The following is a 22,768-nucleotide window of genomic DNA, read 5'->3' on the forward strand; positions in this document are numbered from 1 at the left end:
TGTGTCTGTGGTTGCTGTGCTGCAGCGCCCAACTCTTGTCACTCACAGGGCGCGTGCTTCCCCATGAAATGCCACCGAGAAGTTCACTTATTGACAGGAATCCCACTCTTTTTGTTTTGTTTTAACTTAATACTTCCCTTCTTCCTCACTTCCTGTTCTGCTTTTATGTTAAGATTTACCTCTGAAAAAACCTTTCTGTTGTGTCCTTTTAACCCTTTGAAACTCAAGCAAATTGGCTTGATTTCTTGCAAAGATATGGAGAGGAGGAAATCAGCAACTTGACAAGAAATGACCCACAAAATAGCAAGAAATTAGTAAAAACCTACTAGAAAACAACCTTAAAATAAGTCAAAAGAAAAAGAAAAAAAAAGATTAAAAATGAACAAGAAATGACAAGAATTTTTTTAAAATAAAAAAATAAAAAAATAATTAAAAATATAATAATAATTTCTTGTAATTTGTGGGACATTTCCTGCCAAATTGCTCACTGACTTTTCCCCCATTCCTTTGAAAGAAATCAAACCAATTTGCTTAGTTTTCAAAGGGTTAAACAGCTTGTAAAAGGTGTCTGAATGCAGCACAGGGACCCTGATGTCAATCCAGGTCTCAAAGGGTTTTAACTCTTAATCCGGGATGACTAGATACAGTGTGATTGGATGTTGGGCTGTTGTAGGTAGTTACCAACTCCACCTTCACTTCAGAGGAAAGGTGTCTGTCTGTCAGTTTGCTCTTGAGTCATTTAGTCTCTCACAATATGAGTATGCGGTTTTACATTCAGTTAATTTCAATTTCTAACCCTTACTCCCCCCTCTGTCTTCTACTATTCATGGAATAGAAAACAAAAAAGCAAAAGATAACATTTTTGGGGGTTCTTTGGCTGTATTATTGATATTGATGGCTTTTTAGATGCATGCATGGTTGTATTCAATTCAATTTTCAATTTTATTTATAAAGCCCTTTATCACAAAACACAGTTTGCCTTAGAGGGCTTTACAGCATATGACATCCGCATCGGCGCAACCTGGACCCACAACACAGACATAGCTTCAGACAGGAAAACAGCAATGGCAAAACCAAGACCACAATTAAAGCGAGCTGCAGGTACAGCATCAGTGCAGCCACAGCATGAGCACGACCAAAGGCAGGATCAAAGCATCGCCACGATTGCAGTCAGGATCCGGGAAAACTAGGAAACAAGGGAGCACGAATGCTCCGGAGAGGCAACGGAGTTGGCGTAATGCAGCAAACATGCAGTGACATGAGTGTTTGCAGATGGAGGGAGCAAGAGAAGCAAAAAGGAGCTCAATGTATCTTAGAAAGTCCCCTGGCAGATTAACCTATGTCAGCCTAGCTAGGGGCTGGTCCAGGCAACCGGAGCCAGCCCTAATTATAAGCTTTATCAAAGAGGAAGGTCTTAAGTCTAGCCTTAAAAGTGGAAACGGTATCTGCCTCCCTGACCGAAACTGGAAGAAGGTTCCATAAGAGAGGCGCATAGTAACTGAAGGCTCTGGTTCCTATCCTACCTTTGGAGACTTTGGGAACCACAAGTAACCCTACGTTTTCAGAGGGCAGTGATCTTGAGGGTTGGTAGGGAACTATACTACTATACTACTGTAACAGCTAAGACGGAGCCTGACCATTTAGAGCTTTGTTAGAACGGAGAAGGGTTTTAAATTAAATTCTGGATTTTACAGGGAGCCAGTGCAAAGAAGCTAAAACAGGAGAAATATGTTCCCTTTTCTGGGTTCCTGTTGATACACATTCAGCAGCGTTCTGCACCAGTTGGAGAGACTTCAGAGATTTGTTGGGGCAACCGAATAATAGGGAGTTACAGTAATCCAGCCTAGAACTAACAAATGCATCTACTAATTTTTTGGATATGTCTAATTTTTGCAATGTTATGCAAGTGAAAGAAAGCAGTCCTTGAAGTTTGTTTTATATCGGAGGCAAAAGATAAATCTTGATCGAATATAACTCCTTCCTTCCTCCGTTACTGACAGTTGTGCTAGAGGCCAAGGTAATGCCATCTAGAGAAATCACATCGTTAGAAAGGGAGTTTCTGAGGCGTTTGGGTCCAAGAACCATAACTTCAGTTTTGTCTGAATTTAACATCAAGAAATTGCGGCTCATCCAGGCTTTTATGTCCATAAGACATGCTTATAGTCTAGAAAACTGATCAGTTTCATAATTAGTTACAGTTGCATATCATCCACATAACGATGGAAATTTACAGAGTGATTTCTAATAATGTTGCCTAGGGGAAGCATATATAGAGTGAAAAGAATTGGTCCAAACACAGAATGTGTGTAAGTGTATGATGCATTTGAAAGGTATACTTAGATATGCACAGTTTGTTTTGATATTATATATATATATATATATATATATATATATATATATATATATATATATATATATATATATATATATATATATATATATATATATATATATATAATTTTGTATTTTTTATTGTAAATTCTGCATTTTTTTCAGTTGTTAACTCTGAGCACAAATTAATTTCTTTCAAAAACATGGAGAAAAGGTAACATCAGGCTTACACTGCCCAAAGGTTTTACATGGCCCCAAAATTAGTGTAAATAAATAAATAAATAAATTAATGGAAACAAAAAAAATGTACAAGAAAATAACCTGAAAATAATCAAAAGAAAAGGAGAAAAATCACACAGTAACAAACAAGAAAATGACCTACAGTGCTTAAAAAATACATATGATAGATTTATTTATTTATTTATTTTGTGTAACATATTTTTATAAAATATTTATTACAATTATAAATGTAGGTATTTTTTGATAATTTTGTAATAACCTTCCTCTTTTTTTAACAATAATTTTTAGATAAGTTTCTTGTCACCTTTTACAAAACACTTCATGCCAAGTTGGTCATTTCCTTTTTCGCCCATGTTTTCGAAAGAAATCAAACCAGTTTCAAAGTTTCAAAGGCTCAAAGAACTTGTGAAAGTCGTCTTGATGCAGCACAAGGAACCTGATGTCGATCCAGGTTTCAAAGGGTTAATGAAAAATAAAAACCCAACCTCAAACTCAAAATCTATTAGAACAATTAAATGATTGAAAAATATAATGAATCAAAAGTTTAAATATCGTTACTGCTCAGCAGTGTAGTTGTATTAATTTGAATGACATAAACAAACAGGGACATTTCTCCTGTTTGACAAAATCAACATTTTAAATGATTTGCATGGAAAAATCTTTATTATTAATAATACTATGATCTGTAAGTAAAGGAGTGACAGTATCAGCACGCTATCAGCTACCTGTGGGTGTGTGGAATGTTGACTGTTAACATCAGTTTCCTGTTGAAGCGAGGCTGCACTTCCTGCTGATATTGGTTTGTCAGACTGAAAAAACCACTTCCTGCACTCATGCTGCTCTTTGCTCAAACACACCTGCAAGAGACTTCTGTGTCCCATTCAGGCCACATGTTACCACTCATGTCAGCTGATGGCTGATGGTAAAATGACAGTGGAAAGCAAGTTATTGAAACCACTGCAGCAAATATTTTATCTAATATGCACATATTCAAACATGAACCGGACTGATGATTTCTTCATTCAAAGCTCCTGTTTGTGCCAAATCTGCTTCAATTCATATGTTACCTCAAAGTAAGCTACAAGTTATTACATAGGACCAACTCAGACATACATACCTTTTTCTTTTTTTTATTGTTTTTATTTAAAGAATCAGTTATAGGAAGACACTGGAATTTTGTTTTGTTTTATTTAGGCCCTCTGGTGGCTGTGTAATGTTATACATTTAAAGGGACAATTCCGTTCATGAAATGTAGTTTTACACCTGCCAAAAACTAATCCTATCTAAGTTTCTAACTTTGACTTTGACTATCTTGTGACTGACAGGTTACATATGCCTCAAAATGAATGTTTTTTATTAATGGCGGTTATATTTGAGAGTTTATCGCTCATCCAGTCCTTTTTACCAGTTTAAATATACCCTTGAAGAGGTCATTCAAACCATAAAAAGCAGTTTAAAACCTGACAAAAAGTGATTTTACCTCCTATCTTGTGACTAAAAGGTTACCCATGCCTCACAATGAGTTGATTTCATTCATGATGATTTTATGTGACAGATTATATCTCACCAAGTAATTTTTATTGGTTGAAATATCTTTAAAGGGGAACTAGACAATCCATTAAATGCAGTTTTACACCCCCCAAAAAAGAGAATCAGCTGTGATCTTATAATGCAATTGTTTGAATATTTTTTGAGGCAAAATTAAATCACTTCGCACCAGCCTAAAGTGATTTTAGTTCTTGTGAGTGAAAGGTTATATGTGTCAAAATGACTTGATTTCATTCAATGATGGTTATATTTTACAAATTATTGCTCTCCTAGTCCTGTTTACCATTTGAAATACCTTTAAAGGGACAATTCAACCTATAAAATAACATTTTTTGTTTGTTTGTTTTGTTTCTGTTAAGCATCTTTGAGTAATGTGAAAAGCACTTTAATAATAAAATGTATTATTATTATTATCATTATTATCATTACTAGAATGCAGTTTTACACCTGGTAAAAAGTGATTTCAGCTCCTCGTAACTAAAAGGTTATAGATGTGTCTAAACGATTTGATTTCAGTTGTGACAGGTTTATGTGAAAGACTGTAGCTCACTTATTCCTTTTCACCAGTTGAAATCCTATTAAAAGGAAAATTCAACCCATAAAATGCAGTTTATCAATTGCCAAAAAGGGATTTCAGCTCCTATCTTGTGCCTGAAAAGTTATATGTATTTGCCTCAAAATTACTTGATTTCATTCATGATGGATTTTGTGACCAAGTATAGCTCACCCAATATTTTTTTTACCAGTTAAAATACTTAAGTAGGGACAAGTTAACAGTTTCCACTTGCAAAAAAGTGATTTTTAGCTGCTATCTTGTGACTGAAAGGTTATAGAAGCCTCAAAATTCATGAGGTTTTAATTTAAGGGATTATAGCTAACCTAGCTTTTATAGCTTTTATTGGTAACAAAAAAATCTTTTAAGGGACCATTCTGATCCACGTCAGAACTCCACATTAACTACATTTTATCTGAGGTGAGTAAGTACCAAAAAATGATATTGCAAGGGTAGGTCATTACAAGTGAGAAGTCAAGTTCATCAAACTCGTTAGACAGGATGAAGTAGCTGATCCTGAGAGGTCAGCACAAACTGCCACAACACTTGCATGAATTGCAATTTGATGTATGTGCAGCTGTTGCCCAGTAGAGGGCGCTGCATATCCATGTGAATTCCTCCAAGTAATACAGTATCATTTTTTTCCCCATACAATATTTCTTATTGTCTGTTGTGATTGATCCAGCGTAGCATATCTCAATTTTCCACAGGTGCTACTCTATCTGTATCTGTATTCTGTCAATGAATAATTTCATATATTTTCAAACAACAAAAATGGTAATAATAATAGTAATAATAATAATAATAATAATAATAACGATAATAATAATAATAATAGTAATAATTATTATTATTATTATTATTATTATTATTATTATTATTATTATTATTATTCATTTTATTCAGGACACTTCACAGAGGTCAAAAAAAATTAATAAAATAAATACATGAAAATGCATAATAAAATACACACAATGTTACAATTTATGAAACAATAATTAGACATTAGATTAGATTAATTAGACATTAATTACATTAAGAGCAGTTTGGGATTTTTTTTAGATTATTTTTCTGGCATTTTTGCCTTTATTAGATAGGACAGATCAGCAGTGTGAAAGGGGGAGAGCGAGGGGATGACATGCAGCAAAGGGCTGCGAGCCGGGCTCGAACCCACGGCTGCTGCAGCACAGACAGTGCCATTATTGATTATTGATAATTTATCCACTAAGCCCTTAAGGCTTTGACGCCCCTTAAGAGCAATTTTGAAACAGGTGAGTTTTGATGAGTGTTTTTAAGGTTAACCCCCTGTAGGCCTTCAAATCTAACTATTGACAATTCCAACACACAAGTACATGGAGGACGAGACTTCTAGAAGTCTATAAATATGAAGATTTTTTTTTTATTATATATTTTTTATTATATTTCTAACATTAAAAAAATACACACAAGAAGATTACCAACACATCACAAACCATCAACATGCCACAAACAGATGACAAAGACATTATTCATTACTAAAGAAAAAAACAAATAAAAGCACAGTCATCATGATAATCAGTCTTCTAAACATGGCCTAAATCTATTCCATTTTCTTTCATAGTGCTGCACTGTTCCCTGTCTATCTGTGGTATTGCCCTCTAACCTGAAATAATGTTTCAAAAAGAGAAAAAATGAGGGAATGTCAAACGTTCTTTTTCTTTTAGTTCAAAAATAAATCTTTTACCCAGTAAAATAACTCTATTTAGAATAACTGGACATCCATTTCTTAATTCACTCCATATTACAATTCGAGGGCATACAGTTATTCATTTTTGCCTTCACTGGATTGTTGAGAGTGCAGGGAATGATGGGAAGATGAATACAAGGAGGTAATAAAAACCAGGATGTATATGGAGCTGAGATATCGCTGTTTGGTATTTTTCGTCAGCCTGCCGAGCTTATTCTGCTCTGCATGATTTAGGCCTAAATGTTCTGTTTTTACTGACTAAAGTGACCACAGACCAACACACAACATGATGACCTTTTGCAATGATTGAATCCGAGCCAAAGCTGTGATATTTATACACATCCTGTTTTTGTGATAACACTATGAATGGCGTATTCCTTTATCATAATGGATTCTCATCAGATCACATCATTTATGCACACATTCTCCTCCGGCCAGACATTATGTCACCATGCAATAACACTGGGATGGACCTGCTGCTGTTGTTGAGCTGCTGTTGTTTGGTGTGGCGGCTGTACAAACTAGCCTGTCCTTTGAGACACAATCGCCTTACTGCTATCGTCCACCGCCATCGCTGCTAAACCTCTTACATAATTAGGATGTGAATGTATTTAACTCTGAGAACTAAACAGAGGCTTTACGGGCCACACCAGTCCAGACAAGGGTTGTGCAACTCTATACACACAGTACAAAAAATCTGTACTCGTAAAGCTTCAGTTTTAACCCCTTGAAACCTAAAGTCCTGAAAACGATATTTAGAATGATAATAATTTCATATTTAAAATAATGTTACAAAAAAATGCTTAAATATATAAAATAAATATATATTTTTTGGATTGTCAGCACTTTTGAGGTCATTTTCTTGAGTATTTCTTGTTTGTTTTCTTTTACTTTTTATATTTTGTTATACACACACACACACACACGTATATGTATGTATGTATACATACATATATATATATATTATTTCTAGGTTATTTTCTTGTAACTTTTTTTAATAATTTCTTGCTATTTTTCGGGCCATGTCTTGTTAAGTTGCTTGTTGCATGTTTTTAAAGGAAATCAAACCAATTTGAACAGATTTTAAAGGGTTAATTGTTCATAGATAAACCACATAAATGTTTTTTTCCATTTCATTTGAGGGTTTTTTTGTAGCTGTTTTTTTTTTTTTGTTCCAACAGTCATTCTCCCACCACGGATACTTTCAGGGTAACCTTACACCATTAGTTCCTGTTTTTGTTTATGTTAACGGCAGCAGCCATGTTCCGTGTCAGGTGTGTAAGTTAGCTGGTTCATATTTAGGATCAGCACTCGTTTACAAAGCTCCTTTTACATGTCAGTGATACAGTGACCATCGAATGTGTGCGCTGGTGTTGATTACCTGTGGTCTAAAATGGCTCAGGTTTCAAAGGGTTAAAATTGTGGTATCTAGGCCTTTGCCTCTATTCTGGACATACTATTTCAAAATCGTGTCTCTTTATGAAGTGCAAATTTTAAGTTGCTGGAATCTCCCTTTAAGTAAGCAGGTCAGTTTAAAATAAACTCCCACCTGCTCATGCTCAAAGTATATGTTATGTATCCTTTCGGTGAACTGTCAGCAGTGGTGTTGTTAGGCTTTGCTGTCCAAGCCCTCAGTGTTTTAAAATAGCCTTGGATCTAAATATGTAAGCTAAATGTATGTTAAAGACCTTTGGCCTAATAATGATGGTAATGGTAATGGTAATGGAATGGTAAAAGCCCCAGATCTAATGATTTATCATTCCGTTTGTACATGTACTTTAATAAATGCACTTACTTACATTTCACCACTGTTGAAATCAACTGATACATTTGACTGTATTTCCAACTGTAGTGAATAAATGTTTAATGCTAGCAGTTGTAAAGTATTCTGTTTTTACTCAATACAAACTACTTACAAGTGAACTACTACTCATTTTAACACCAAAATTAAAGATCCTGTAAAGGAAAAAAAGAGTTTAAAAAAAGCTGCCAGGATGCATAAAAAAGCATCAATATAGAGCTTGTTCATCATCAATTTAAAAAAAAAAAAAAAGAAATCCACAGCATGATCCCCCATTCTCCTCTCTGGAGGTCTGGGCTAAGCCCCCAGTATCCCAAATTTCTAGGAACACCACTAAATGTAAGTCTCAGTTGCAATGGGTATATATATATATATATATATATATATATATATATATATATATATATATATATATATATATATATATATATATCAGATTATAAGTAAACCTCATGGTGGAAAGCATTCAATTAAATAAAGATAATTATACGGAAAAAAAGAAAGAGAAAAAAAGCTGTAACACACTGCAGTGGAAACCCTTTGAAACCAGAGAAAATTGGCTTGATTTCTTTCGGAAACATGGGAGGAGTGCAATGACCAACGAAAGAAGAAATGACCTCCAAATGATTAAGAAAATAGCCATAGAATAATCAGAATTATTAGAAATATTTTTCAAAAGAAGAATGGTCTAAATAGAAGCAGTGGTATCATGATTTTGACCTGTTGAAACCTGATCATATTGGCTTGATTTCTTTTAAACACATGGGAAGAAGTCAATGAGCAACAAAACAAAACACCCAAATATTTGCAAAAAACAAAAACAAAAAAACAAAAAACAAACCGAAATTAGTTACAAAAAAAACTTGAAAATTACCTGAAAATTGGTTTGAAAGGGTAATCTAGTGGCCGCTGCTCATCTGTTTGCAAAAATGAAAACTACAGATAATTGTGCACATCCCTTGTGACTGCAGCATAATTCATTAGATTCCATGAAATAAAGCAATAATATCGTGCCTTAAGGAGTAGGCTATGTTTCATTCAGGACTGACGGTTAGCTTTGCTCACAGATGACTGTCCTCCGGTGTCCTTCCGTGGAACAGATGTGCTCAGAGGATTTTTATGAACGCAGCTCTGACTGTGGGAGCTGGAAAAAACCTGAGCGGAGGAAGCGGGGCGGAGCGACGGCATCACAGGCATGACTGAGAGAGGAGGAGGACCTGACTGAGACACTCTTGTCCTCCTGCCGACACTTCCACACAGGCGTTAATTCAACACCGTTGAGGAGACTTAGTCCATCGCTGTCTCTGTGGTCATCGGAGTCGGACTGTGAGGAGGACTGCTGCCACCATTAGCCCGTTAGCTCCGGCTACATGGCAAGCTAGCATAATATAGCTAACCCCCCCTTAGCTTCTAGCTTCATCTGAGCACCCGGACCCGGCGAAGTGAGGAGACGAGGAGGGGAATGGCAAGAGTTGGCTTGGAAAGCCCATTCAGAAGAAATAACGACTAACCAGAATAAACCTGCCCAATTTCTTTAGTTCTTTAGATCCACGGTAAGCATCATTTATGGGATGTATTTCAAGTTGACAGCGATGTAATAGAAATAAGCGCTAGCTGACGGGCTAGCCTCAATTAGCGAACACTGTGGTTATGTAAGCTAACAAGTCGGCGTGGCAAATGTTGTTAAACACTGTCAAGGTGGCTGTGTTAAAATAACTACCCAAGTGTCATTATTTGAATTTTAGCTAAAACATAACACTTGGAGATTTAAACATTTTTCCAGCCCGGTTTCAGTTAAAACTGTCGAACGTTGCAGCCTGTTCCTGTTTACATTTTTGACAATGTGTCACCTGAAATCTCTTCATGAACACTTAAGTAACTGTCTCGTTTTGACATGTCTTTGTATTTGCTGACAGATCCTGAAGCATGACGGTAATTGTGTATTTCAGTAGTTATAGTTAGACGTAGCTGACTACTGAGGTTTGTATATTGTTAGCACCAGCCCGGTTATTATTAGTCTGCCTGTCCTGATCCCTGTGTAAGTAGTGCCGGGAATGAAGCTCACACCCCTGCTCTCAGCCACGGTGTTCCCATCCCTGCATTGCAGGAATTACAGGCATGTATGAGCATGCTGGACAGACACAGAACATCAAGTTCAGGCCACACTTTGAGCTTCCTTAAAAATACTAGGAGTAAGCAGAATATTGTCTTTACACGACATTGTTTATTTTTCAGTAGAACACGACATGCATTTGTCTTTTAACCCTTTGAAACCTGAGCAAGTTTGCTTGATTTTTTTCAAAAACATAGTATGAAGACAATCAGTATCAAAAGAAGAAATGACCCCCAAAATAGCAAGAAATTAGTAAAACGTTAAAGAAAATGACTTATAAAAATAGTAAAAAGAAGGAAAAAAGAGAAGAAAATCCACATGTACTAAAATAAAAACAAAAACAAAACAGCAGTTCTAAGCACATTTTCACAATATTATTTTGTCATGGACGATATGATGTGGCACATCCCTACTCCAGTCTCATCTTGTTCTCTCGCCTTCAGCATGTTCCATTTGAAGAATTAGTCTGTCTTTTTTTAATTGTTGTCATTATTGATGTGTAGATGTGACCTGAGCTTCTGTTAAGATAGTAGATGAACCCAACTAACCCGCTCTTCCTGAGGTTTCTTCCTCTTTTTTTTCCCCGTTACAGGGGTTCTTTTTGGGGAGTTTTTCCTTGGGTGATGTGAGGGTCTAAGGGCAGAGGGATGTCGTACACTGTAAAGCCCTCTGAGGCAAACCTTGTTTTGTGATAATGGGCTATATAAATAAAACTGAAAACTGAAACTAAGTTATATTCTCAGTAGTAGCAGTGAAAAGCGATTGCAGTGGTCCAGTCTCTGATAAATGAGCTGGACATGCTGCATCCATTGATCAGTGACATCGTGGTCACAGTTCAGGAGAGTTCCTCTCTGCAACCCATTACTATACATGGTTTTCTAGTTCTTTGGGCTACTTGCCATCACACACACACAGATACACACACACACAAAAGCACCTGGCATCATTCAATCAGTAAGCCAAAGCACACCTTTACTTAATTTCACGCTGAGTCAACTATTGTCGGGCCAGATGCAGCTATAATGCTGAATTTTTGGCACTCAAGTTTGCAAATGGTTATTGTGATGATGCCAAGAGTGAATAAAATATCTTGCATCGCAGCTTTTTTTCTTTCACCAAGGCATATGATCATAGTTTGTTTCTTTTTTTAATTTGATTTTATTCTTCTTTCTGTTCAGGTTGTTGGTGTTGCTGTAATCCCCACCATGGTGCAGAAGTACCAGTCCCCTGTGCGGGTGTATAAGCATCCCTTTGAGCTGGTGATGGCGGTAAGTGTCTTTACCTGTATTTGCAGTGGACTCTGTGTCCACATGAATATTGCATGCCATAGATGTAAAGTTATGTAATGCTGGCGAGTGGGCGTTTCAGAGGTCACTTGGAAGGTAGTCATTGAATTACACACCTTGCATATGATTGGCTCACAGATTCAAAATGCTGCTGTTGAAGGCACACTGCACTGCATGAAGTGTACTTTATGTTCCCACATCACCATTCGAATCCACGGAGTTCGGTGTTGGCTTGCTGCACTGGCAGGAGTGGCTTCTAATAAGCAGTGACAACATAAAACTTAACAGTTTATATCTCAGATTAAAGAAACTGACTTGGAGCATTTTGATTTGCTTGCAGTGTAAACACCAGCAGCAGCCTAAAACAGGCAAGTGATTATCTAGCTACAGTCATGACTGTGTAACTCTAGAGGTTATGCCCCTGCGGCCCACAACACACACATCATGTGGGCTACCTGCTCCATCGGGCTTCCTGCCATCTCAAGGTCTAAGATTTGTTCACTGTTCACTGAGGTGTGGAACCATTGCGCTGTACATCTGCACACTCAGCATCTGAATATACGACACCACTGTGCAGTTCTGTCGAACAGAGGTTCCACCTCAGGTCTGGTGTAAAAAATTCAGTGCCTTGCCTGGCTTTTAGCGTTTGCCTTACTGTGTGTTGTTGACTTTCAAGCATGAGTTCTCATGTTGAGTGCAGAGGGAGCTGTGGATTTGCATGTCCCTCTGGTTCTTATTTGCTCTTTTTTAAATCACCTTCTCAGCAGTGTTTCTAGTGCCATCTTTGCTTTCTCTGCCTGCATTTTGGAACTTGTGTTAATTTCCTCTTTTATACCTATAGTTTGCCATACAAAGCAACTTGCCAGGAAATGGAAAACACAAACTGAAGCCCATTGTAAGAGCCACTTAATCACATATTTTATACTAGGTAAAAATGTTAATGTTGGTACATGACATATTATATAGGTTTTGATATGATTCAAGTTTTTGCAACAGTTTCTGTATATTTTGAATGGTGTATAGTAGAAGTGTAAACTAAAGTTATGTTTGTCATGTACCACAGCTATGGTGTCATAAGGCAGTTTAGTGCGCATGACAAAAGAGGATACGATGACAACATGCTAGAAGATGACGACAAGTCTGCATAGGTGTGGATCGATAGAAGTTTTTGACCGGGCTTTATCGTATAGGAATGTGTTTCGCCGTTTTATGGGAGATGGGAACAGGCATCAAGTTGGTAGTGGAGCAGATGAGATGTGATTATGAAAAGACTTTGCTGGCTGTATTTTTTTTTTTTTTTGTATTCCAAAATAAACCTTGTTAATGTTTTTCCAGCCTTGCATGAGTACTTGGATTTTACATAACGAACTTGAACATGAGTCAAAACGAGACACATTGCAGACTAAAAGGCCTAGGAACTATGGTGTGTTGAAAGGGCCACTATACCCCTGCAAACCTGACATTATCTAGACATAACCGTGCATTTGTGAACAGAGCAAGGCATTGTTTTGAGAATTCACCACGAGTAAGTAAGTGTATGGAGACATTTTTTAAGTGATTTTTTTGCGGAAAAGGAAGAAAGAAGAAATTTACAAAAAGATGGCAACAAGAATGTCTACCTGGAGAGTCAACGAGGTCTGGGAACTTCTGTCGATATGAGCAGGCGTCAAAATGGTCAGATGAATTTAAGGAACGAAAAAAGACTGTTGTTTTGGGCTAAATTACAAACTGACTACGGAACCGCAGTGCAATCTGCGTCATGTCCTGCCTCCTGCGCACTCTACCCAGGCACTGCCCCTCACCTAAGCCAAACAGAATACTTCGAGTGGGTGAGAATGCTTCTGCCACATACCCCCTTTTCAGCAAAATCAGCATGTCTTGCAGGTTTTTAAACACTGGAAAACCCGCTAAAAACAGGCAATAGGCAGTAGACCAGAGTGGTTTACAGGGCTCTGCTGCAGACAGTATGCTTGTCTGTGTGTGTGATTGTGTTTTTGTCTTTTTTCTGGTGAGTCATGTTTGACTTCACAGATAGGCCAATTTTGTATGGAAAACAGAGTAATAAACTAAAGCAGCATGGAGGCCAGTGAAAATGTTACAGCGGTAACCTCTTTTTCATACTTCTTACTTACTTAGTCTCTCTTTCAAATTCAGTGCAGACTCATTTGGAATGAGCGCTGCTTGGATTGAGACAGACCTTGCTTTCTGGTGGCCCATTGTTGCATCGCGCTGGCAAAGGGGACGAAATTTGCATGTTGTATTTCCATTAATGGTGGTGGAAGCAGATCAGAGCAGAAGCCGATAAATAATAGAGACTACTGCAGAGTCATTTGACCTGGGAGTGAATGCCATTGTAACCTCTCCCATAAAACAGCCAGATGTTAATGGCTGTTAGTAGGGTTTTTTATGTGCAGTGGGAAAAGGGCTACAGAAAGTCTCCTGTTGTGTGCTACATGTGTGAAAGGGAAACTCTCGACAGTGCGTGGACCTGATTCTCTGAACATTGTCCGGAGTTCAAATGTTTGATTTAGCCTCTGCATTGCAGTGTCTCTTCCTATAATGTATTTTCTGGACACCACTGGGTCTGGAAGACATGAGAGAATACATTTTCCTCATATTTTCACACATCATTTCTTTATCATTTAACTGAGATCTATTTTCTTTCTAAAAACAGTGAAAGAGAAAGTAATGATAAGCTATTGCATGCTACACCATAAACTATCATTTCACAGTAGATGGATGGTTTACTCTGCAGTGTTTTGACCTCAGCTGCTGTTTCTCAGTAATGTGGCCTGCAGAGCCCTGGCCTGATTACACAACGTCAATTTCAACCAAACACTCTAACTAGTCACAGATTCGTTGAGTGGACTTCCTTTTGTTACATGGTTTAGCACGCTAGGTGCAAAGGGCTGTTTTTTTTTAAATGGGATGAGCTTTCTACACCAGCGAGAATGAGGATGCAGGAAGACTAAATCTCCTTAGCACAGGCAGGATTGAGCACTGGGCAAACAGATGGCTATATATAGAGGGCTGGTACCTACACCTGGGTCTTAAGCATGCAGCTGAAGGGGGAAATAATAATGACAGCAAAGCAGAGTTACACCATATAGTAAGCTGGAGATGACCCACCACATGGGCTTTTTGTCGATGGGACAGGCTTAGTTTTGCAAAAACTAATTGAGTAGCCCTGGGTGTATCTAAACTAGGGCAGCAGCGGATAAGGTAGATGTTAAAAGTCAGGATACAGAAAAACATTTACTTTACGTTTACTAGTGTAATGATCTAATGGTAAGACACAAGCAATGTGGTCACAATAGTGCTGCGCGATATGGAAAAAAGTCTTAACACGATATTTTTTTTATATCAGTGGATATCAGTATGTCATGACTTACATTAAATAACTATTTCTGTCAAGCTTAAATGTTTCCTTTTACTCATAAGTGAGATATGAAGATATCATAAGTTTAATTTTAGTTTAAATATTTATTTTCTGTTAGACATTGAACATGACAAATATACTGTAGAACAGGCATCACCAACTGGCGGTCTAGTTATTAAAATTTCCTCCCAGCAAAGGTCCAAACCTCATACCTAAAATCAGTGTCACAATTAATTGAACATTTTACTTCAAGTACGATTAATGAATGATTATTTTGCTTTTTGCTTTTTTGTGTGAGTTTTTTTGCCCTCGTAGTTCACTAAATGTAAGCAAATTGTGCTGATAATAGGCCAACCTCTCCTGACTGCAGGACTCTGACTTTAACTTCTGTGAATCTTCTGTGAAACTTCTGTGCTATTAATCATTTAACTCAGGGGGAAAAGAACAACTTTTGGGTAGGCCTACTTCTCCTATAGCTGCCAACAGCTCACCAACATTCCCAGTCAGAGAAAAGGGTGAAAATAAGGTAATGTGCCTGCGGCTGTAGGCCCCCAAAACATTACATCTGCCCCCGGTAATAATAATGAGAGCTCAGCGCGAGCGGCTGGATGAGACATGGAGTGATGCATCCTGTTGTTTCTAAATAATTCACCCAAAGCCAGATTAAATCTGAAAATAACACAAAGTAGTCTGTAGATGGCACTTTCCACCAAATGTCTCCGTTTCAGACACTTTGGTTCTGTGAAGCTCCGCTCTGTGTGTCTCACTGCGCTGCTGTTGGACCATCAGCTGTTTAATCCACGATATTGAAACACTGTGGAAGCGCAAACTACTCGGTTGTCAAACACTCAGCTGTATTATAGAGTTAAAGTTGTTCTTTGCATTTGGTTCGCTGGGACGCTATTCGTATTATCATTGGCTGTTCTTGTTGTCTGTCAAAACATGGCTGGAATGCGTTCTATCAACTACATCTCATATTTCAATGGAGGAAAAGTTATTTCGCGTACACCTGTTTTAATGAGACACAAATAAGACAGAAGTTCTGATAACTACTATATGACTACAGCTTTCACTACCGTTGATGTGCAGAGCAGCCACTTTGGGTTTTGGAATCAGGGTTGGTGAGGTTTTTTGCCGATTGGAAATCTAACTTGAGGGGGTGTTCCAGTTGAAATTTCTGAATGGGAATGTGGAAATTCTGCAAATGGAATGCACCATTACTTCTCTGGTTTCTGGCTTTAATGAAGAGGAGCTGATGTTCACAAATATTGAGTTGACTTTCCAAGGCCATGGAAATGACAAATTCTTAATTTAGGTGGTGTTCCCCTTTTAAGATCAGACTACTGTCAATTTCCGATGTGCATAAGGTGTTCATATTATGCAAGCAGGCCTAGGCATTATGCAGAGTGGTTCCAAATAATATGCACATTACTGTATCGGGCCAAAGCTAAGTTCAACCTTGTTATTCTTCCCTCCAGTTCTTCTGTCAGATACGTCTTGAATATTTGCCAGTAGCGGCTTTCCCTTTCATCTGGTGGGGGATTATATTTGACATTTTGCTTTGAGGAATTTGGTGTTCTCTCTCCACTTGACTCTGTTGTTTGGATACTGCCAGTTCTTTGAAATGTCCATTTACTCTTCTGAGGGTAAAGACCAAGGCTCTACATTCCTTCATTAAAGCTGTTAAATGCATTCTTTTAGTTTAGATGATATTTAGCCTTGAGGAGCCACTCTGCTCACTGACAGGTGCTGTTAATGTATTTCAACCTCTGGCTAACACTGCTTTGCCTTGAGTGTACTCTTGCATAAGTCATGTTTGTATCTCAGATGCCCTTCAGCTGTGTTTGTTCTGCAGTGGTTACTGTACTCTACTTGGAACATGTTATTCTCAGTATTCCCAGTGTTGACAGCTTATTGGCACATTTGACACTCTCCTCACAATTTATGCATTCATTCATTCATTTTCCATAACTGCTGGTCCTCGCAAGGGTCGAGGTGGGGTACACCCTGGACAGGTTGCCACACTATCGCAGGGGCGACACGTATTGCCAGACAACCTCTCACGCTCACAGTTACACCTAAGGGCAATTTAGAGTCACCAATCAACCTGACCTGCATGTCTCTGGACTGTGGGAGGAAGCCGGAGACCCTGGAGAGAACCCACGCAGACACCAGGAGAATACATGCTATCTCCGCACAGAAGGGCCCCCACCCACGGACCGAAACCCTGTTCCTCTTCAAAATTTAGTAGTTGAAATTCGAATCTCTTGATTTTGCAATCTGTATTTTTAACCACAACAATTATGACATATTCTAGCATGGGCTGTAAAGGCAATCAATTTTATTCTTTAGAATGAAATTACCCATGTGTACTACGACATGGACATAATGAAGCAACAAAAAAAACTGAAGACTAACTGCCAGTACCTTTGTGTCACTGGGTGGTGTTGCTTTGCTTGTTTTGATTTTTGGCTTGTGCTTTAGACATGACATGTAATTAAAGATTCTGCTGTACTGTTTCACTCAGTGATTTATCATAGGAACGCCTGATGTTGAGGATTGCCTGACACCAAAGAGACCAGCTGAAACAACTCACTAGCTTGGAATGGTGCCATGGTAAAACGCACAACATGGCACCTTCAGTATGTACTCTAAAGGCCCAGATACACCAAATCGACATCAGAGAAGTAGTGGCGATGAAAGCTGCCTATTGCGTCCCCTCCCGTCGCCTGTGTCTTGCTGCGCATAAACACACTGCAAAGATTACAGCCGATGGGCAACAAACTATTTATGTCCTGTGCCTGCATGAAAGGCAATGCACCTCTGTAATGTGATTGTCTGTAATTGTTATTCAAAAAGGGTAACCGGAAGACCATCTTGAGGTTAGTTTGTCAGTTAACATGTTAATAATACAATACAATGTTGAAAGAACAAAGCATATTTACTTTGTACTTTGAACAACAACACAAGCATCAGGAAAGGTTTCTGCCAAAGAAAAACAATCTTTACTTAAATAACAAATTTGTTTCTATTAGGATTGTGTGTTATTGAATATTTCATAGCGTCATACCTTCCTGAAATTTCACTGGGGTTTGCGGTATATCATGGTATAAGTTTGCAGCACTAACAACCTCCCACGAAGAGTGCGGTACATACTTTCAGCTTTTCAGATTAATAATACACAATAGAAACCCCAAAAATATGAAGAAACACACCTATTATCCTTATTCGACAAAAAAAATACAACTGGACACTTTTTGAATTCAACTTTCTCTCTGTCACGGAAGACTGATGAGGCTTAATGGCCTTGCTAACTCATCATAAAACACACTTAATTCAAACTTGACAGACACAAAATTAATCTCATCCAAACAGTCTTGGTAAAGAAGTTCACTGTTCCAACAATCATCAGCTCCGGTTTGATCAAAATAAATCATTTATTCACCGAGTTAGATTTAATAAAACATGCCATTATTCCCACAGTCTCTCTCTGCCTGCTGATCCCTGGCTGAGCTCTGGTGGTATGTGCTGTGCACCACATAGAGTGACTTTAATAGAAAGAGCACCAGCGAGGGCAAACGGCATGGGACACACCACAGCGGCTAGGGCGATTGACACTCAACGACAGCTCAAGATCGACTGGTGGCTGACTGTCTGCTCTGTGTGTCAGAGCCTTTAAACCCTAAACTTCCTTTAGAGATAAAGTAAACTCAGGCGCAGATGTCAGACGACTGTTGTTGACTCTCAGTGGCGGTGTACCAACACAGCTGACTGGGTTTGTTTGAGCTTCCAAAAAGCACACAAACACCAATGTGTATAAGCATTGACCTTGATAGCCTTCTTATCGCTCCACAAAGTTGACTTTTTTTTAAGGGTTTATAAAAGAGTATCACTCAAGTAAGGAAGTACAGAAGCAGTTGTTTTTTTATTAGAATCACCCTCAGCCACAGCGGTCCCTTGAGTTTGCTGCTGCATCTCAATAACAGGAAATGTAGTCGTGCTGTTGCTGCCATTATCGCAGCAGTCCAGTCTCAGAGCCTCTAGTCTGTCCTCAGGGAGTCACATAGGAATGTGAAAAGCACAACACAATACCCCTCTTGCTGTTGTTTCAGACCTGAAGCGACAGTTGTTTCTGGAACACATCCACAGATGAGAATGACTTCAGTAGCCACAAGGGGGAATAAAAAACAGGCTTACCCTGAAATAGTAAATAACTACTAAGTTGATGCTGCCTGTTATAGTTCAGCTTAAAAGACAATAAGTATATCTTAAGTCCCTCAATTCCCAGATCAGTATGCATGCTACAGAGAGAGGTAATTAATTGAGTCTAAGCCTACCATAGCCTAACCTGCTCCATGGAAACGTATGGGCCTAATCCACAAGGACAAAGTGCTTTGGTCTTGCCCCTGTCCTGGTGGAGTTTCTGCAGGGGGGAAGAACAGGATGTGCCATGCTAGTTTAATGCCTGCTGGGCTTGTTGGCACTATCGGCAGCAGGATGTTTCCTTCTTTAGTGGCTAAATCCTCTCTATCAGTGGCAGCACAAACAAATGCATACACTAAACACTAATTGTAATCGTGTGTCATCGCACATTACAGATGTACTGTTTAGTGTAGAGAACATACAATCAAATATATTGGCTTAAAGATGAGGAACCAGTGCAAAAATACATTTAACTAACAGAAATGGCATAAAAAGACAGACATAAGGAAAGAGAATGAAAGGGAGTGGCAGAGTTACCCCAGACTGTGTTAGCAACATTAGGCTGAGCTCTGCCTGCAAACACAGTTGCCTTTGGGCAACAAACGTGCAACTTAAGATTCTCTGAATTTCAGTGTTCACACTCTCTGTTATAGTAAGGTGAAAGCAAAGGGTGACAGGGTGCACTGCACACACCTCCTCCTCAGACAGACTGAGAGCTGTTGTTTGCTCTAACACAAGTTGTTACCAGAGGCTCATTAATGAGACCTTCAGTGTATTGCTGCAAATGATTGTTTCCTATAATCCAGATTGTATGAGCTGCTCTTTCATAACTCAGTTATTGTATGTACCAGCTGTGAAAACAGAGAGTCCTCATCACATGGACACCTGTGATAGTTGGTAGGGTACCTTATCATGAAAGTTTTGTGATTGTTTAATTGTGTTATCAGCTTTGTGTCAATTCATGGGAAACATAAATACCAGGGTGTAAATCACTGGTTTCATCACGATACAATATTATATTGATACTTTGGACAACAATACACTATTTGCCAACATCAAAAAGTCTGCCACTTTGATGATTTATGAGCCCCAAGTTAGGCTGGGCGATGTGACCGCAAATCAATATCACGATCAATTGAACAATTTACCTTGATTATGATTTACAAACAATTATTTTGTTTTTTGCTTTTTTTTTGTTTGTTTTTTTTAAAAAAATAATTAAAAGCTTGATGTTACACAAACTTGAGGTAAATGGGGTTCCTGACAAAACCTGAAACTAAAACAAATTAGTCTGTAGAAGTCTAAAGAAATCACTTTTCACTGCCAGTTATTTGTCTGTTTGCTCATTCAGACACTTTGGTGCTGTGAGGAGAAGCTCCACTCTGTTTGTCTTTCTCACTGCGCTGCTGTCAGACCATCAGCAGTTTGATCCGCCATAATGAAACGCCGTGGAAGCACATACAACTCTGTTGTCAAAGACTCAGCTGTATTTCTGCATTACATGATTTCTCGACACCTCTCACGCCAATGTTTTGGCGTGAGATTTTCCTCGGTGTCCTGAGAGTGTGAGACAGAGCCCAAAAGTGTGAGACTCATGCCAGATGCATGAGAGATGGCAACTTTGGTGGGAAAAGGATTAACAGAATATAAAAAATCCGAAACATCTGGCATGGGTGAGATTACGTCGCTAAGAATTTCGGTTTCGATTAATTTTCAATCAATTGCCAGCCCTTAGCGCCAAGCCAATTTTCTCATGATCTTTTGTCAGGTAGCTCCAGAAACTGATGGCAAGACGAAAATCAGGGCTAAAGTCATGTTGTGCGAACTTGGCATAAGGAAATGTTTTTAAAATCTGAGCCCCTATCATGCAAAGCAGAAATAAAAACAGTTTGGAAGTGCATGTGTCGAATAGATGCATATCTGTGTCTGTTTTGCCTTTTGGTCGGTTAGTTAGCGGCAACGAAACCCAGCTGTTTGAAGACAACAGGGCTCATGTTACCAGGATTTCTGATAATTTTTGCTGCTGCACTTGGGAGCTCTGATCCTGTAATCCGCTCATTCTGTCTTCTTTTACACCATGAACTACTTTGAGCTCCTTGTGCCTCCTCTAACTGTCTATAAGTGGGTCATCCTTAGCACGCTTCTCCAAGTGTTGAAACGCCAACACATTGTTTTGTGCCTGTTTGCTGTCGAGCCAGTGTTTCAGAACTTGGCTCATCCTTCTGTCCTGCTTCACTCTGTGTTGTCTGGCTAAGCGCAGAGTGGCCCTGCCAGGGTGACATCCTGTCCCACCGTGTCCTGACCCAATTCTGGCCAGGTCTGGTTAAGGCTGTTGCAACCCAATTCTACGGCGCAGCAGCATTACTCAATTGTTTTAATCCATCTGTGAGCTGCTGGCTTGTCCGTTACTTCTATCAGCTAATGGTCTCCCGTCTGCAGGCGTGCACTCACAGAAGCTGAGATTCACCTTCCTGTTTGCATTGAGCAGAGAAATAAGGTCATTTTATTCACACTATCTTTTCTCTCATGCCACAGTGGTGTGTTGAACAAGAAAGCACAGATGAATAAAATGAAAACTGGTTACACTTGTAGTTATTCAGAGAGAGCTCATGATTGGAGATTTAGAGTCAAGACAGAAATGTAGTGTGCCTGCCCCAGTGCAGCCCTTGCTGATTTTTTGCTTTCCCCAGCATTTCACCTGTCTGTTCTGATTCAGAGAATTTCCGTCCACTCTTCTGAATGAATCTGAGCTTGCCTGCAGTGTCTAATTCACTTACTCAGCTAGCTGCCGTTTGCCAAAAACAATGAAGAGTTACGGCCTGCATCGGGGAGGGCAGCTTATCTTCCAGCACGCTGCTTCACACAGCATTAATAAAGAACTGTGGCACCATCACGTGACTCTGGGAGCCTATGAGAAAATTCTGGAGCTGATTTCATTCACTGATCGCCAGGACACTCATTCACCCTCATTCTTGCTGCAAGGTCGAGATGCTGCCCCAACAGCTCCCCTCCCCCCCTCTGCTTCGCTCTGCTAGACACAGATGAATGTGTACGCACATACTTTTACACAACGACCCTGTATTTTACACCGCAACCGTGCTACAGTGTGTAGCAGTAGAAAGTGACTCAATCTATGCAGCAGCTTTGTGACGTACAGTATGCTGTCATGGTCTATCCTAAGATGTGTATGCCTGCTGCCTTTTTTCCCTGATAATGTGAGGTTTTATTTTAGGACTGATTAAAGCTCTTTCTCCTTGATTTTAACTTGTAAAAGGCAAGGTTCATCTTTTTAAGTCTATTGGAAGGCAAAAAATCTGAAAAGGGTGTTTACTTGAAATAGAAACCAAAAGGCAACAACTGCCTTGTGTGAGAAAGGACTACTCTGCACTCAGATTTTCAATGTGACCCAGTGTGAGTGGTAGGTGACAAACCACCCCCATACAGCTTTATATTCCTTCCCTACTATGTATCGCTTTTCTTTTCCCCTTAGCTTTGTGTGCATTCTCACAAACCCTTTTTACACAGAGACTGCACTATAGGGCGACAACAAAGTCCTTTCTTTATGCTGCCCTGGCATTTTTACACAAA

General features: G+C 38.8%; 1 protein-coding gene across 3 annotated transcripts in view; it reads left to right on the top strand.

Annotated features, from left to right (window-relative positions):
* Positions 1–9,364: 9,364 nt before the first annotated feature.
* Positions 9,365–22,768, top strand: part of LOC121941947 (SEC14-like protein 1) — a 50,614-nt gene continuing 37,210 nt past the window's right edge. Inside the window, exons 1-3 of one of the 3 annotated variants that reach the window (XM_088075348.1) lie at positions 9,365–9,752; positions 10,116–10,131; positions 11,491–11,580. In XM_088075348.1, coding sequence (XP_087931474.1) covers positions 10,126–10,131; positions 11,491–11,580 — 96 coding nt within the window. In that variant the 5' untranslated portion in view covers positions 9,365–9,752; positions 10,116–10,125. The remainder of the gene's footprint in view (positions 9,753–10,115; positions 10,132–11,490; positions 11,581–22,768) is intronic. The other 2 variants (XM_088075349.1, XM_088075350.1) reach the window with 2 other exon arrangements.

The sequence above is a fragment of the Plectropomus leopardus genome, chromosome 3, assembly GCF_026936395.1.
Source record: "Plectropomus leopardus strain MGB_pleo_1.0 chromosome 3, ASM2693639v1, whole genome shotgun sequence".
Lineage (NCBI taxonomy): Eukaryota > Metazoa > Chordata > Actinopteri > Perciformes > Serranidae > Plectropomus > Plectropomus leopardus.